This window comes from Myotis nattereri, assembly GCF_964212035.1.
Source record: "Myotis nattereri genome assembly, chromosome: 2".
Lineage (NCBI taxonomy): Eukaryota > Metazoa > Chordata > Mammalia > Chiroptera > Vespertilionidae > Myotis > Myotis nattereri.
The window spans coordinates 9342995-9358969 of NC_138076.1; the positions used below are offsets into that span (position 1 = coordinate 9342995).

General features: G+C 42.7%; 2 protein-coding genes, 1 long non-coding RNA gene and 1 pseudogene across 4 annotated transcripts in view; 2 read left to right on the forward strand and 2 right to left on the reverse strand.

The window, feature by feature from the left end:
* The window catches only part of LOC308514057 (protein FAM149A-like), a gene marked incomplete at its 5' end in the record, with an annotated part of 46081 nt that extends 43613 nt beyond the window's left edge, over positions 1-2468 (forward strand). Inside the window, one exon of the mRNA XM_081084097.1 lies at positions 1630-2468. Within this exon, the coding sequence (XP_080940223.1) occupies positions 1630-1703 (74 nt within the window). The 3' untranslated portion in view covers positions 1704-2468. The remainder of the gene's footprint in view (positions 1-1629) is intronic.
* LOC308514078 lies at positions 1584-12996 on the reverse strand. The gene is made up of 3 exons (XR_013995568.1): positions 12483-12996; positions 11640-11903; positions 1584-1765 (listed from the first exon to the last, which is right to left on the reverse strand). It is a non-coding gene; the product is annotated as an uncharacterized lncRNA (long non-coding RNA).
* On the reverse strand, positions 3888-4483 carry LOC308514070 (large ribosomal subunit protein eL20-like; annotated as a pseudogene). Its single transcript has one exon. The product of its transcript is annotated as a large ribosomal subunit protein eL20-like (transcript).
* LOC308514074 (cytochrome P450 4V2-like) overlaps positions 12951-15975 on the forward strand; it is a gene marked incomplete at its 3' end in the record, with an annotated part of 32080 nt that continues 29055 nt past the window's right edge. Inside the window, exon 1 of the mRNA XM_081084118.1 lies at positions 12951-13179. Coding sequence (XP_080940244.1) covers positions 12966-13179 — 214 coding nt within the window. The 5' untranslated portion in view covers positions 12951-12965. The remainder of the gene's footprint in view (positions 13180-15975) is intronic.

Genomic DNA, 15975 nt, shown 5'->3' on the forward strand with positions numbered 1-15975 from the left:
TTACAGATCATCGGACATATAAAGGATAATTGCTATTTTCAGGGAAGCACTTCATATATTTTAATTTTAAAATAAATGTAGCAAAATTTATGCATTGGAACAACACAGGTTTGTCTGTGCTTGCCTCACCCTTCTATAGTTCTGTAGCAGAGTCATGTCAAAGATCCTTTAGCCCTTTGAGATTGTTCTCCAATGCTTCATAGCTCCAGGCTGCTGTACCTTGCCATTGCTTTCTTTTTCTTATACATTCCCTAGCGCTGTTCGCTACCATCATCTGTGACAATGGTTCTTTATCTAAGAGACAGCCACGCTACATTATCAAGTATTGCTTTTAACAGAATCATAGATCAGGGGTCCTCAAACTACGCCCGCCACATGCGGCCAGCCAAAAACCTTTATCCAGCCCGCCGGGTGTTTTTGCCGCCTCTGCCTGTCCGTGGCCCCCAGTGCGCATGTGTGGAATGTCTGAGGGACAGTGAACTGGCCCCCTGTTTAAAAAGTTTGACGATCTCTGACATATATGGTCAAGCAGAATTAGACGCCCAAGTTTGTTTATTAATAAATTACAATGTACTAACTGCTCACTCTGTGCCTAGTTCTGCGCTAAAGGCAGAGATTCAAACACCAAGGACATTTTGGTCTGAGCCTGAAGGGACATTCAGGCTAATGGGGAGATGGAAAGAGCTGTGGGACTGGCGAGCGGGGCCACCTGGCTGGATATGCAGGTGGGCAAAGGGGCAGAGAACCTTCCTGGAGGAGGCATGAGACACTGAATTGGGAGGAACACCCTGGGGTCTGTGAGAGAGAAAGGAGTGAAGGCTGATACCTAGGATTCTGTGGGTGATGCTGAAAGAGGGAACTTGAGGAGTTTTGATGAATTGTTTTGGAGAGGTTGACTACAGCATGCTGAGTGGAGATGTCAGCTAGTTTGTTGGGGACACGAGAGTGAGGTTAGCAGATGGAACTGGGCTCTGGATTTGCTGTAACTCCGCGCTCTTGATGTTTCACCAAATACTAGTCAGTGTCGGCTCTTCTCAGAAACTTGTGACAATTATTACTGATGGTCAGAGTCCCTTTTCATTTCTGTAGAAGGGAATGAGGGTGCATCAAGAGAGATGTTTCTCTAATTCTAAGGATTTATTTTATTTTTTCTCTGACAAGCAAGCACATGGTCTCTTTCTTACCTTTGCTTCCAAGTCAGAAAGCATCTGGCGCTATTAACTTACCAACGTATTGTTTATGTGGCTGAAAAAAAAAGAGAGGAGGAGCTGATGGGGTGTCCCCAATAGCGGGAAGGCAGGTGACCTCGCTTCTACCTGGGGCTGACAGAGCTCCCTACTCAACTGCCTGGGCCTCGGGACCCGCTGTGGGGAGAAGGTCCCTGCACCCCACCTGCGTGGAAGGACACATGGCCGGCCCCGAGGCTTGGTGGGGACAAACACCTTTCCTTCTTCTCAACCCCAGATGGCAGTTTTTGCACGTGACTGTTTCCTGGTGTGTGTGAAAGTGACATTAAATACCTTTTTTCTTTTTAAAAAAATATCATCGGCATGGACTATACAAAACAACGCTTTTGAGAGCTGGAATTTTTAACATTTTAATGAGAATTACTTTTGGTTGGTGTTTCAGGTTCGCAGTATCCACCCAGGTCTTTTCAGAGGACGACTCCGACTTTAAGAAAGAGATTCCAAGTGGCATCCTGATGTTGCTTCCCCAGAATTGCAGCCTTTGCTGGGCCACCCAGCGCCTCTGCGACCACTTGTCACTTGAAAAACAGAAGAACAAGCATTATAGTATGTGTCTGTTAGCACAGCAGTCTGCGATATTGGACTGTCTGAGAGAAATGCAGACAAATAAACAATTTAATTGTGAACTTTGCATTGTAAACACAATACAAGTCAAGCTTATCAGTCTTCGTCATTGGAAGCATTCCAGTATGGAACCTTTAGGCTTTGCTCAGAGGAATCTGTGTTTATAATCCATCCTTTTATCAACTATACACACACACAAAATTAGTGTATGTACTCATACACTATTTAATATATATAGTAATATGCCATTTTGTAACTTTGTGTCTTGACATATTTTTTGTGTCTCATTCCATGATTAATTCCATCAAAATCCTAATCACGAATAGGTATTATTTTCTTCTTGAGAAAATAGAAGAGTCATCTTGGGTACCATGTGCCAGTCGAAGATTGGGGCTGTTCTGGTCAGTGTGCTGACTTTCTCATACCCTTTTAAAAAGTAGATTAGCCCTGACCAGTTTGGCTCAGTGGATAGATCGTCGGCCTGCGGACTGATAGGTCCCGGGTTCGATTCTGGTCCAGGGCACGTACCTTAGTTGCAGGCACATACCCAGTGGGGAGTGTGCAGGAGGCAGCTGATCGATGTTTCTCTCTCATCGATGTTTCTAACTCTCTATCCCTCTCCCTACCTCTCTGTAAAAAATCCATAAAATATATTTTTAAAAAAGTAGTTTAGTCATGAACCTCTTTGAGGGACGTCAGTGGTGAAGTCTCCCAAGGCCATTTTGCTATACTAGTTTTCATGTTCAAGTTCAGGTGGTCTTTTCAGAAGTATCCCCAGTTTATTGATTTTTAAAAACAAATGATTGATTTTAATTATGAACATAAACATAATTAAAATATTTTGCATACGGTTTCATCATTATTGTTCACAACTGAAGTATTCCTCCATTGGACAGAAGGCTTCACAGCAGCATCTTCCTCTTCCCAGATGTCACCTCAGGGCATGGAGCCTTCCCGATCCCTCTGTCTAATGCAGCAGCTCCCTCTGCTCTCTGTCCTCTTGCTCTGCTTTATTTTTCCTCTGAGCATATCCCTATCTGACATTAATATGGAAAGTGGAATAGAGAATGTAAATGAGGCTTAATCAGTTGGAGGAAAGGCTCTGCAGTCATTTCTCTTTTCTCTCTGCCCGTTGTTTTCCTGTATCATGATTTAAATTTTTAGACTTATTTTGATCTTTTCAGATCTCAACTTGTGTAATTCTTCTTTTCTATCAGAGAATTATATTTTAATGATTTAATTATTATTAATCCAAAATGAAGCTTATATCTGTCTATTCCTATAATGTACAATAGGTTATTTTCAGACATATTTCTGGCTCTAAGAAGAGAGGATCGTTGCCCATCTATAAACGTCTGGAAATGGAGAAGAGTGTTGGCACTTGAATTAGTGTTGTCCAGAGCCTTGCCTCCAATTGGTACGTTCTCCTTTACGTTCTCTACTTCAATGTCTGTAGTCATGGAACATGTTAGGGACTTGACATGAGAATGATCACTGGGTCTGTGGCTCTTCTGATTGGCCACAGCTCCATAATTCTAGGTCATATTCTCAATGCTTAGTAACCTACACAAAGAATTTTCTAACTATCCCTAAATATTAGCTATAAAAGCTTTCAATATAGAGTATCAGTCCTAATTCTGCAGTTATCAGACGTGAGGAACTTCTAGACATGTAAGTGGTCTGGAGTTAGGTGCTCTTTGGTCCCTAATTACTTCTAACTGTGGTAATTATTTCTAGCTACCTGGCGCCTTCAAAACCATTCACACTATTTTATATCTGTTTCCCCAAACCATCCAAGTCTTTCCCTAATCAGCTCAGACTTCTTAAACAGGATTGATATGCATTGTACACTAACATTAGGTATACAAAAGGAATTATTTTTTCATAGAGAACCACTGAAAAGGTTTAATGGTAGCTTTATTTTATTTAGCTTTGGAGTTGTGCAACAATTAAAAAATTCTATTATTTACATATATTGATTAAAAGTACTTTAAAATATGGAACCAAGTACAATGATCTTGCTTCATATCTTCTAAATATTTTCAATTGGAAGATAAAGTACCATTTTATTTTTATTTTATTTTTTTTTATTTTTTCCCAAAAAGTTTATTTGGGCAGACCAAGGGAGGGAGAGACCCTGAATCTAAAAGAAGGTGTTGGGCCTCTTGGTGGTGAAGCGTGGCTTGTGCTGGCGACGAAGGACCCGGTGCGGCAACGGGAACTTGATCTTGGAGTCGTGGAACTGCTTGACTGCTGGTCGGCGGCACTTGCTAGCTGCAATCTCCTCCACCTTCATGATCTGGATTGAGTGGGCGCGGGCACGGTGCCGGGCCCCCATATCTCGGTAGCACTGGGTGACGGCGCCGGCGGTGGTCAGGTCCCGGTATTCCCGGTACATGTTGTGGGTGCCACTGCGGGAGTCGTAGCGCAGCCAGATGCCGAAGTTCTTTACCCGAAGGGGGGATTTTTCAAACACCTGCCCACAGTAGACGATTTCCCCTGAAGACTTCTTCATCTTCTTTAGTTGAGACACAAAGTACCAGAAGCGGGACTTGGCAACAACATGGTTAGGTGCAAAGATGCGCATGCGGTAGAGGGGTGGTGTGTGGCACTTGGGGGTGGGCATTGTACTCTCGAAGCGTGCCCGAGGCCTTCATGGCGTTCTCCCCGTGTTCGCCACCACCCACAAAAGGCTAAAGTACCATTTTAGACATAACAAAAAGACTTGACTCTGTCCTTGACTTTAAAAAAAACCTCTCCACACATGTTTTCACATCTGTATTAAAGATAATGTTTTATTTACAGGTTAATTGAAATTCAGAGGCTAGTAAGTAATCCTTATACCAAGGATGGTACTTCTTGAACTGGTTAGGTAAAAGTTAGGACAGTGTTTTCATAGTTATCATTGATAAATGAATCATCTTAAAATTTTTGTTAAAAATTGAAAAAGGCTAACTGAATTATTCCTGAGGTCAATCCATATATATAAAAGCCCAGTGACAGGAACAGCGGAACGACTGGAACAACCAGTTGCTATGACATGCACTGCAGTGGCCAACCAGCCTGATCCAGGACCTGATGAGCTTCCCTCAATCCCCCTCGGCATCTCCCCCTGTCAGACCCACCCCCGATTGGCCCCCTCATCCCAGTCAGGGGTGGGGCCAGCCGGACAACCTCCCACGGCTCCTCCCTCCTGCCGACTGGCCCTCACATAGCCCCAATCAGGGAGCTGGCCAGCCAACCTCCCAGAACATCCCTCCAGCAGGCCACCGATGGGCCTCGATCACTGGCCAGGCCGAGGGACCCCTCCCATGCACAAATTTGTGCACCAGACCTCTAGTTTTTAAATAAAGGTTAGAGACTACATTAATTAAATGTCTGTTAATTTATCCAAAATCAAAGAAGGAATGAAGGAATTGAAAAATAATATAAAAACATGTAAAATACCATAACAAATTTGATTTTTAAAATATAACATAAGAGGAAATATCCATATTGTTATTCTGAACTAGAATGTAATTGCTATACCAATTAAGAGGTCCATTTTTATAATACCGTAAGTCGTTTGAGTGTGATATTTTTATTGTCATTGTTTTCTTATGACCACAGATCATTGTCCAAGATTTTTAATTCTTTAATTTTTAATAAAATATAAAGTGTTGAAAGAGTTTTCAAAAATTTATTGCATTTATAAAAGCTTGTTTAGGTTCCCAAATTTTATGTAATTTGTGTGAATACCTCTCTCCTCTGCATATACATAGGTTATTCACTCATTTATATTTCTAACCAGATAGCAAACATTCTTTCATGAATTCAAAATATATATCCATCTATGTTTTTCAGGGTTTTACCTCTTTGATAAAAGTTCCAATTTAAGCCGAAACCAGTTTGGTTCAGTGGATAGAGCGTCAGCCTGCGGACTGAGAGGTCCCGGGTTCGATTCCGGTCAAGGGCATGTACCTGGGTTGCGGGCACATCCCCAGTGGGGGATGTGCAGGAGGCAGCTGATCGATGTTTCTCTCTCATCGATGTTTCTAACTCTCTCTATCTCTCTCCCTTCCTCTCTGTGAAAAATCAATAAAATATATTTAAAAAAAAAAAAAGTTCCAATTTAAGCCCTAACTGGTTTGGCTCAGTGGATAGAGCATTGACCTGCGGACTGGGGGGTCCCAGGTTTGATTCCGGTCAAGGGCATGTACCTTGGTTGCAGGCACAACCCTGGTGGGGGGTGTGCAGGAGGCAGCTGATCGATGTTTCTCCCTCATCGGTGTTTCTAACTCTCTATCCCTCTCCCGTCCTCTCTGTTAAAAAATCAATAAAATATATTTTTTTAAAAAGTTCCAATTTAAAATTTGTTTCAGAAGATAACAATTCTGTGTGGTCATCATCATGGATTTATTATTTCATCAGATGTTCATCAATCACCTTCTTTTTATTAAGATTCTGTTCTAAGCATTGGACTGAACAAGATGAAGTCTTTGCCCTAACAGAACTTTGAGTCTAATGGAGGAGGCAATCAGTTTTTCTTTTTAATCATAAATCATTTGGATACTATATTTTTGTTGTAATTGTTTTCAATAACCAAAGCAACAAAAATATAATACAAGATCAGATAGCAATAAGTGCTATCTGAAGAAACCTAAAATAGGGCTTCAATTTCAGAAAGGGGAGGCTTTGGTGTAGAGGTAATATTTGAGCAAAGATGCAAAGAATATGAGATAAGCCATGTAGATATGAAAAAGAGAATTCTAGACATAGGAAAAACACACACAGGCCTAAAATAGGAGCATACCTAGGGGTTTGAAGAACAGCAAAGAGGCCATTGGGGCATAGAATGGAATTAGCAAGGGGGTGAATAACAGTGGATGATAGGAGTGGAGTGATTAAGATCCTTTTTGACCTTGGAAATGGAAAGTTATCTGAAATAGGAGCAACTGGAAAGTTTTCAGGACAGAGCAATGCAATCTGACCCGAGACAATGTTTCAGTCATATGACAGTGATGTAGCTGCTCAAAGTCAGAGGACTTTGGATGTGTTTTGAAAGTCAAGTCAGTGGGATTTGCTGTGGAATTAGATTTCAAGTGTAACTAAAGAAAGAATCAATATTGACTTCAAGGCTTTGGCTGGGACATGTTATGTTTGAGATGCCTATTGGATTTCTAAGTGGAGATGTTAAGGTATTTGGGTATCTATGCCTGGGATTTAGAGAAAAGGTATAGACTGGAAGTATAATTCAACAGAGAGGTGGTATTTAGGTACTGAAATGAATGAGATAACCAAGAGAGTGAGTACAAAGATGCAGGGAAAGAGTCCTGACCCCCTTTAACATCTAGAGGTATAGGATGTGGAAAGAAAGCAGTGAAACAGACAGAAAAAATGACTGGTGAGGGAGAATCAAAATCAAGAGAATGTAGAATCCTTGAAATCAAATAGAGGGAAAAGTTTTTCAAAGAATAAAAATGGGCATATCACTACCGATCTTATAGATGTTAGAATTTAACCAGTATACTATGACTAATTTGATACGATAATTTAGATGAAATGTTTAAACTCCTTGAAGAATATTACTTATCACCGGACAAAGAAGAAATAAGAAACCTGGAAAGGTTTATATCCATTATAGACTAAAATCTATAATTAAAATCCTTCTCTCAAAGAGAAGTCCAAGTCCTGATGACTTCCAGGGTTAATTCTTCCAAATATTTAAGGAAAATATAGCATCAATAACTCCCATATAAAGTTTTTTCAAGATAATAGGAAGTTATTTTATAAGGATAGCATCACCTTTATATAAAAACTGATAAGGGTAATACAAAAAAAAGAAGAAAGTTATAGGCCAATCTCATCTCTGAACACAGATGATACACTCCTAAGCAAGTTAGTGGCAAATCGAATCAGGCAGGTATGAAATGGGTAATAAATACCATCCAAATTAGATCTATGTAAGGCATTTAAGTTTGGTCTACCATGTGAAAAATAATCAATGAACAAATGATATCAAAGAAAACAAACATATGCTTTTCTCAATAAACAGAGGCAAAGTCTTTGAAAATATTCATTCATAATAAAATTTCCTAGTAATCTAGGAATAGAAGGGATCAACTACCATTGGCTTATGGGTATTTAGAGGACAAAAAACCCTACAGCAAACTTCACACTTGAAGGTAAAATATTCAACTATACCCACTGAGACCAGAAGCAATGCAAAAAGTTTCTGCTAGCCACCAAAGTTATTCATCACTATACAGGATGTCCTAGCCAGCTTGATAGGGCCAGATTAAAATATAGAGGGTCTTAAAAATTGGGAAAAAAGAAAAAAATTCATTCTTCACAAAAAACATCATTGTGTATGTAGGAAATCCAAAATAGTCTACAGATATACTTAAATATCAGTATGTGATTTTAGCAAGCTCATTGAAAACAAATCAACATAAAATGCATTTGCATTTCTACATACTAAGAATAATTAGATAATAAAATATAAAAATACTATTTATAATAGCCTCAAAAACATCAAATAATAGGAATCCATTTAATAAGATGATTATAGTAGTTAGTATTCTCCATAGAAACAGAATTAATAAGATATACATGTATATGTATGTATATATAGGGTCTCTCCAAAAATGTAGTGTATACACACACTTTCAATAATTGTAAAGGCAGAGTTTATTAAAATACATTTCATTTTCAAAATTGAGCTATCAGCTGTTAAAGTGTATATACATTATTTTGAAATTCCCTGTATATATGACATCTGAAACAACCATTGGCCACAAAATGGCTAATAAGTTGAAGTATAGTCAAACAATGGAATAATACACAGTTATGAAAAATACTACACACCACAATATAGAATCTTCTCACAGGAATAATGTTGAGTTTAAGAAGACAGATGCAAAAGGGTACATACAATATGATTTCATGTTCTATTGTATGACCTAGGGGGTAGTCACATAGAACTGATGATGCTTGTCCATAAAACTGTACTTTTTAAGTAAAGTGTACTTTACCTGATCTTAGTGATTCAACAATTCATGACAGTGTCCTTTTATCCTAATAATTTGCTATGTATAAGCATGTGAAAAATATAGTTTTATATTTAGCCAGCATTTATTTTTTTAATCTAAATAAAACATCTTTTCCATGCCGGAAGCCGGTCCATCCTTGCTGCTTGACACAGTCGCTGCAGGAAAGAAACATCTGCACAGCATATGTTTCAAGGGACCTGGCGTATATAGCATACTGTTCTTAATATGTTTGCTCCCCTTAGCGCTGTGTGTTTTAACCAAGGTCACCTCTCCAAGAAAGGTAGTTTCCCCAGGTAGGAATTTTTCCCTGAAGTCAGGGAGGGGATGAAACTCCTTAACTAAGTGCCAGGCGGGTAGTTAATCACTACAAACAATCATGCTTAAGCTACATAATCTTTACTCCCTGGAATGGAGATAAGATACGCCCTAACCTTTGAAATAGAGATTGATAGGATTGGAATCAACTGGTATAAATACAGATGTAAGAAGACAGAACTTAGGAGACAGAGAGAGAGACAGAAGCTAGGCACAGAACCTACACAGAACGTTCTCTAGGGACAGAAGAATTTCGCTGGAGAGAACATGGCAAAAGATCCTGGACAGAAACTGGCCTCAGAACTTAGAGACAGAACCTAGAGAGAGAACATGGCAAAAGATCCTGGACTGAACCTGACTACAGAAATTGGCAAGAGAACCTGACTAGAACCTGGTGACTGAACCTGGCTTGAGAACCTGGACAGAGCCTGCTTGGAGAACCTAGCGAGGGAACATGGCTACAGAACCTGGCTGGAGAACCTGGAGAACCTAGCAAGAGAACATGGACACAGAACCTGGCTGGAGATCCTAAGCAGAACCTCTCTGGAGTTCCAGACCAGAACTTGGCTGGAGATCCTGGCTGGAGATCCTGGCTAGGCTGCTGATCAACTGAACGCTGTCTCCGTGTCATTCCTTCTTCGCCGACTCCGTCTACACCTTTGGGGACCCCTGGACCCGCTGGGGCAGGACCCCAGCATTTCCATACTAGGAATCCTTCCAAGTGACAGAAATTTTAAGGAAAGCAAAGTGTTAACATTTACAAAGCTTTGCTGTGGTTTATAACCTATTCTGGCCCATGACTAACTTTCAAAGGCATGTATTTCATGCAGGGGAGAGTAGCAAAGATCTTCCAAGTGGTTTGTTCTTTAATATAGAAAGAATTTTCAAGAGACAAAGTTAGGAGACAACTTCCTACTCAGCAGGATGAGTGCCATGAAGCTGACTAAGCGGTGACAAATGTATGTAGATCGTCTTCACCTTGGCAATGCCAAGCTCCCTACACAGAGATTCATTATGTTTCAAGGTGGACATTCAAAGGCACAACACTGTGAACTTGGTAGCCACGAGAGAAGGGTGTCGCCATGGGTTTCTCATGCTTGGCCATCTGACCAGTTGAGTCTGAAATTTCGGGGCACTGGCTCCTATCAGGGAACAAATAGGATTAGAACGATGACTCAGGGAACAAAGAGACAAGCCTTTGTTTTATTGGCCCTTTTCAAAAAATCTTCAGTGCTCTCTTTCTCAACCACAAATTGCCTTCAAAATAAAGATACAATTTCTAAGCCTGGGAGTCAAAGTCATTCAAGCTGGCTCCATGCTCCTTGTGAACATTAACATTGTCTTGTCCTGGTCACCCTGAGCCACCCTGTGCTCCAAGCAGGGGTCCCCTGCACACTTTCTTGAACCCATCATACCCTTCTCTGCTTCGGAGCGCTTCCTGCTCATGTTGGCTGCTGCCTGAAGCACTCCGCCCTCCCCCTTCTCCACTTCTTGAGGGTCGTGGCTATATATTCCTGTTTTGTCTACAGAGATGAGCAGAGAGTCAGATATAGACAACTCCCGTGGGTTCGTAGCTATGATACACTTTTAGAGAGATGAGATCTACTTAAAGATATTAAAGAAAATACACTGAGTGGCCAGATTATTATGACCACCCCATTAGTACAATGAAGTGAATTACTTATGCAAATAATCTACACCAGGGGTCCTCAAACTATGGCCCGCAGGCCACATGCGGCCCGCCGAAAACATTTATCCAGCCCGCCGGCTGTTTTTGCCGCCGCAGTGTGCATAGGAATTTGTTCATAGTTTTCTTTTAAACTATAGTCCGGCCCTCCAACGGTCTGAGGGACAGTGAACTGGCCCCCTGTTTAAAAAGTTTGAGGACCTCTGATCTACACTAATAAAAGAGAAACATGCAAATTGGTTTTCACTCCACTACACCAACCAGCCAATCAGAATGAGTATGCAAATTAACCCAACATAGATGTCAGGCTAATTTGCATAGGCAGGCGCTGAGGGAAGACTGAAGAGGCTTGGCTTCTCCGCTATGGCCGGAGTGAAGGCCTGGGTCCCAGGTACCGGAGGAAAACCGGTGCCGGCAGCCAGGGGAAGGAAGGGATATTGCACTAATCTCTTCAAGCAACGGGCCTCTAGTAATAATAATAAAACCTTGACAGTATTTTCTTAGGAAGTTTTCAATATTCAGTATATTTGGAAGTGTCAATGAAGTACTGATGGGGTGGTCATAATAATCTGGCCACTCAGTGTATATTTTAAAGTCTTAAGCAGATGAAATAATATCAAGGTGAATAAAATAAAGAATGTAAGTTCTTCTTCTCCGTGGACATCCCATAAGGTAGACCAGTGTTTTTCCTCCCAGACATTAGTCTAGTTGAAGAGAACTAAAGTTTTTCTCCCCAAAGATGGCATTACATTATGTACTCTGTTGTGCAACTTTAAAAGTTTATCTTTCACTTACTATTTCTTGAACCTTTTTCCATGTCAGGACAGATAGATGACTTTAAAAAAAATCAGTCATAGAAAACTCTTAAGGATGTTTTTCTCTGCCCAAAGAGGCCCTGCCACCTGTACCAGAGCGGCCAGTAAAACGGAGGGAATTGAGCAAAGTAGGACCCAGGGCATTTCTCACTATAGGTCATCTTCCTTGGCACCTTCCGGATCACTATGGACCTGCTCCTAGAGAGGGACACGCCTAGCCCAGCGCCTCTGTAGGAAGGATCCCCTGTAGAAAAGAGAACCAGAGTCAGGATTGGGGTCCCGCTACCTGAAGAAGGAAAATTCATAGTCAGTGAACACAGCCATGGGCAGAATTGGGGCATCCTTCTCACCATCATTCCCTTTCCCTTCCTTCCTTCCATAGGCTCAGTGATTTGTCTTTTGAGAGTTACTTCACAATTACTGTTCCTGTATCCAACTCCCGCTCTGCCAGCATCTCTTATCTCTCCCACTTCCAGAGACCTTGCCCTTCATCATCTCCACCCGCCCCGATGTTCTCTTGGTCCCGAGGATAATTTGGAAACCATTGGGATCACAAGAACATGATTCAGCTCTCCCGTGACCTGATGACGAACTTTACCTGCTGCCTCAGGTTGGAGTCCCAGGTCAAAGTAGGGAGCTGCTCTGAATGACCCTGATGCTCAGCCAGGATGCACCCACCTCCCGCGCGCAGCCAGTCCCAGGAGAGAGGACACTACAGGTTGCGCAAGGGAGCATCATGAGGCCAGGCGCCCAGCCAGGGAAAAACTAACCCCCCAAACCGAACCTCCAACCCGGCGCCCTTTATTTCCATTCTAAAACGTACCGCTCACTCCTGTAAGGAAGTCAGCCCACCGCAGCCCCAGCGCGCCTCTCCATCCTGAGTTGCCCCTAAATTGCACCCATTCTCCTCCCCCCGCCACTCAAGGGCCTCCGTGTCTTCTCAGCGCTCTCTGCCTTCAGACTCGGGCTTCCGGGCTTTCGTTTCTGCTGGAACCAGAGGCCCGTGCGCGTTACTAGGCGTCTGTCTGCACAACAACCCGGCGGCGCTTTCCTCCGAGCGGGGGAGGCTCCAGCCCCGTACCCAGGGGGCAGGGCGGTCCCTCCAGGAGAAGCCCCGCTTCTAGGCGCCTGGGCTGCTGCCGCCTGGCGCCACCTCTTCCCCGCCCTCCTGGACCTCCCTCCGGCCCCCAGGGACTCCTCCCAGGCCCCGCACTTGAAAGGCAGGGGCTGGACCCCGCCCTGGCCCCAAGCACCGGGCACCAAGGTTCAGGGTCTCAGTCCCCTCACGGAGCCGACCGCTGGCGCGATGGTGGCCGTGTGGCTGGTGCACGTCGGGCAGAAGCTGCTGCTCTGGGGCGCGCTCAGCGCCGTCTCCCTGGCGGGCGCCACCCTCATCCTGAGCTTCCTGCAGATGATGGCGAGCTATGCGCATAACTGGCTGCAAATGAGGCCCATCCCCAGCGTTTCCGGTGCCTACCCCTTCCTGGGACACTCGCTGATCCTGAAACAAGGAGGGGAAGGTAAGGGACTGCGCGCCTATGCTGGCCGCATCCCCACCAAGACCTGTTGGGCCCCTTGCAGGGAACCGCCCGCTTTCCCGCCTGGAGCAGCAGGACTGGAGCTGCAGGCTGCTGGGTGCGGGGCGACTCTATCACCCCCTGGATAATGGGTTCCCAGTTCCCTCCAGTTTTCATCACACATAAGTGCAGTGTTTCTAAACTCCCGTCCTTCTGCCTTTTCTCTTCTCATTTTCCCAACTCCTGGCTGCTGCTATATTAAAACACTGCCTGTAACCTTAGCTGGCTTGGCTAAGTGGATAGAGCTTTGGCCTGTGGACTGAAGATTAGTGGGTTTGATTCAGGTCAAGGGCATATGCTTGGTTGCAGGCTGGATCCCCACTGGGTGGCCTGCAGGAGGCAGTTCATCAATGATTCTTTCTCATTGATGTTTCTAGCTCTCTCCCTTACTCTCTGAAATCAATAAAAATATATTTAATAAGAAAAACAACAACAACAAAAACACCGCCTGGTTTTTCTTCTGTCTTTACTGTTAAAGTCCTAAAGGCAGACACAGCTTATAACTTAGTCAGCCTCTCTCTCTCTCTCTCTCTCTCTCTCTCTCTCTCTCTCTCTCTCTCTTTCTCTCTCTCCCCAAAATAAGGGGCAAGAAGTGCACTTGAGACGAGAGCCTCTCCCTGCAGAAATCACAAGACTTGACCACAACTTTCATTCCTCCTTGGCCCTTTTAGGAGGTTGCATAACAACATGAATTATGATGTTATTCACCAAGGCCTGCCCCATAAGTCATACAGCAAGTTTCTGAAATCTTATTTGTTAAGGAGTTTATTGGTTTTTATTGAAATCATCTTTTGAAGAGACAGCTTTATGTTATGTCCTGATAGGGGTAGAGGGGTCACTTTAAGTTAGAAAGCTCCTAAAAGTCCCTGATGTTTGCATCCCCCATGAGGGAGTGTGAGTTAGATCTTAGCCCTTCATCTTCATGGCTGAATAAGTTGAGATGCCCAAAACTGAAAAGATTTGCCCCAAATGACATATTTTGAAATGAGCCCAGAACTAGAATCCAATCACCCCTCCTTTTAACTGAAGACGTTTTATAGACTGAACATCAATTCCAAAGCTTAAAGGGTTATTTCTTTTCCACTTTCCTTTCTCCAAATAAAAATAATACTGTCATTTCAACTTCACAGGAGCACATGAGGCCTCATGGGAGAGTGTTACCAAAATACAGAAAATGTTTCTGGCAGAAGAAATCCCAGTAAACTTTTAACCTACCAAACATCAATGTGACTAATGCTACAAGTGATGCAGCAAATTTTGATATATGAAAACTACATTTGTAAACATCACCATGGCAAACACTAAAGGCAGAGCTAATCTTCCCTTCTACCCAAAGGCTTTATAATATTAAAAAATAATGGTGTAGAAATATAGACCCCTCCTCCCCAACAGGAAATGATATACTTAAGAAATCTCATCATAGTCTTTTGGGGGGATTTTTCTAAGAATTGAAATCTCTAGTGAATAAGATCCACTTCAAAACAAACTGTTCGTTATTGGATTATTTTAAGTAATTCTCCTTATAATTACTCTGGAGCGGAGAGCATGGTACCAACCTTTGCTCCCTTTGTGCTTGTAACCAAATTGCTTGACTTTGACAAGTTGTTTAAAACTCTTTATGTTAGAGTGTGTTACACTTTACTTATAAACATCACCATATTACAGTTACTTTCAGGATTAAATTTAATGCGTGCATTTGCTAGTCCATTGTCCAGAACTTGGTTTGAGTCCATTTTTTCATTGTCAATCATTCACTTATTTGAGGCCCTCCTTTGTGCCTAGCATTGAGCTCACCAAAAATGGGCATAGCCCAACATTTAAAGGTATATTCCCCATCCTCAACACCCTTGTGTCTTGTACAAGAGGCTGTGCCTTTCATTGTGTGGCCACCATCCACATTCTGGCCTCAGAAGTCTCACCTGGAGAATTGCAATGGACTTCCAACTAGGCTGTTGAACTCTTTCTTTTGCTTTTTCAGTCCTTTTGTCAACACCTGTCTTCCCCAGCTGCTCCCTGCCATGGGGCCCACCTGAGGCCTTCAAGCCACGGATTTTGTTTCCCTGTCTCCTCTGTCAGACCAGACCAAGGCAGTGATTATGGCCATGCTACATATATTTGACACTGTTGATCTGACCTAGCTGTTTTCACAGCAATTTAGCCAACGGTTTGACTGGAAGGCATTTTGAATGGGCGTGATGCAATGGTGAAGATGGCACATTGTGTGTCTGGGTGCCTCGGGTACAAAGCCAGGCCTATATTTACCAGCGCTGTGATATTGTGCAAATACTTAGCTGTGCAAAACTTCCTCAGTTGTTCACTAACTTCTGTAATAGTGCTTCTCATCTGACTGTGGTGAGGCATAAAAGACATAAGGCATGGAAAACCCTTAACACTGGTCTAATATTTAATTACCTTCCACAGCAAAGAAGTATGACAAAATGAATATCAGCCATTTTAGAAGACTCATTATTAGGTTTTGAGAGGCCCAAATGTGCAAATGCTTTAAACAATTATTACTGTTTATTCAGTGTCACATGCAATGGACATCCCTGCGCTTTAGCCTCTCTCCTCCTGCACTTTGAGCAGCTTGCCCTGAAGCCCAGGGGTGGGGGAAGCTGAGGGATGGGAGAAGGAGCAGGGAGAGGTGAGTATGTGAATATTTCTTGGCACAAAAAAGAGCTGAGAAGTTTAATAGTTGTTTTTTTATGCCATGTCAATCTGTCGGTGGGGCCCAAATTC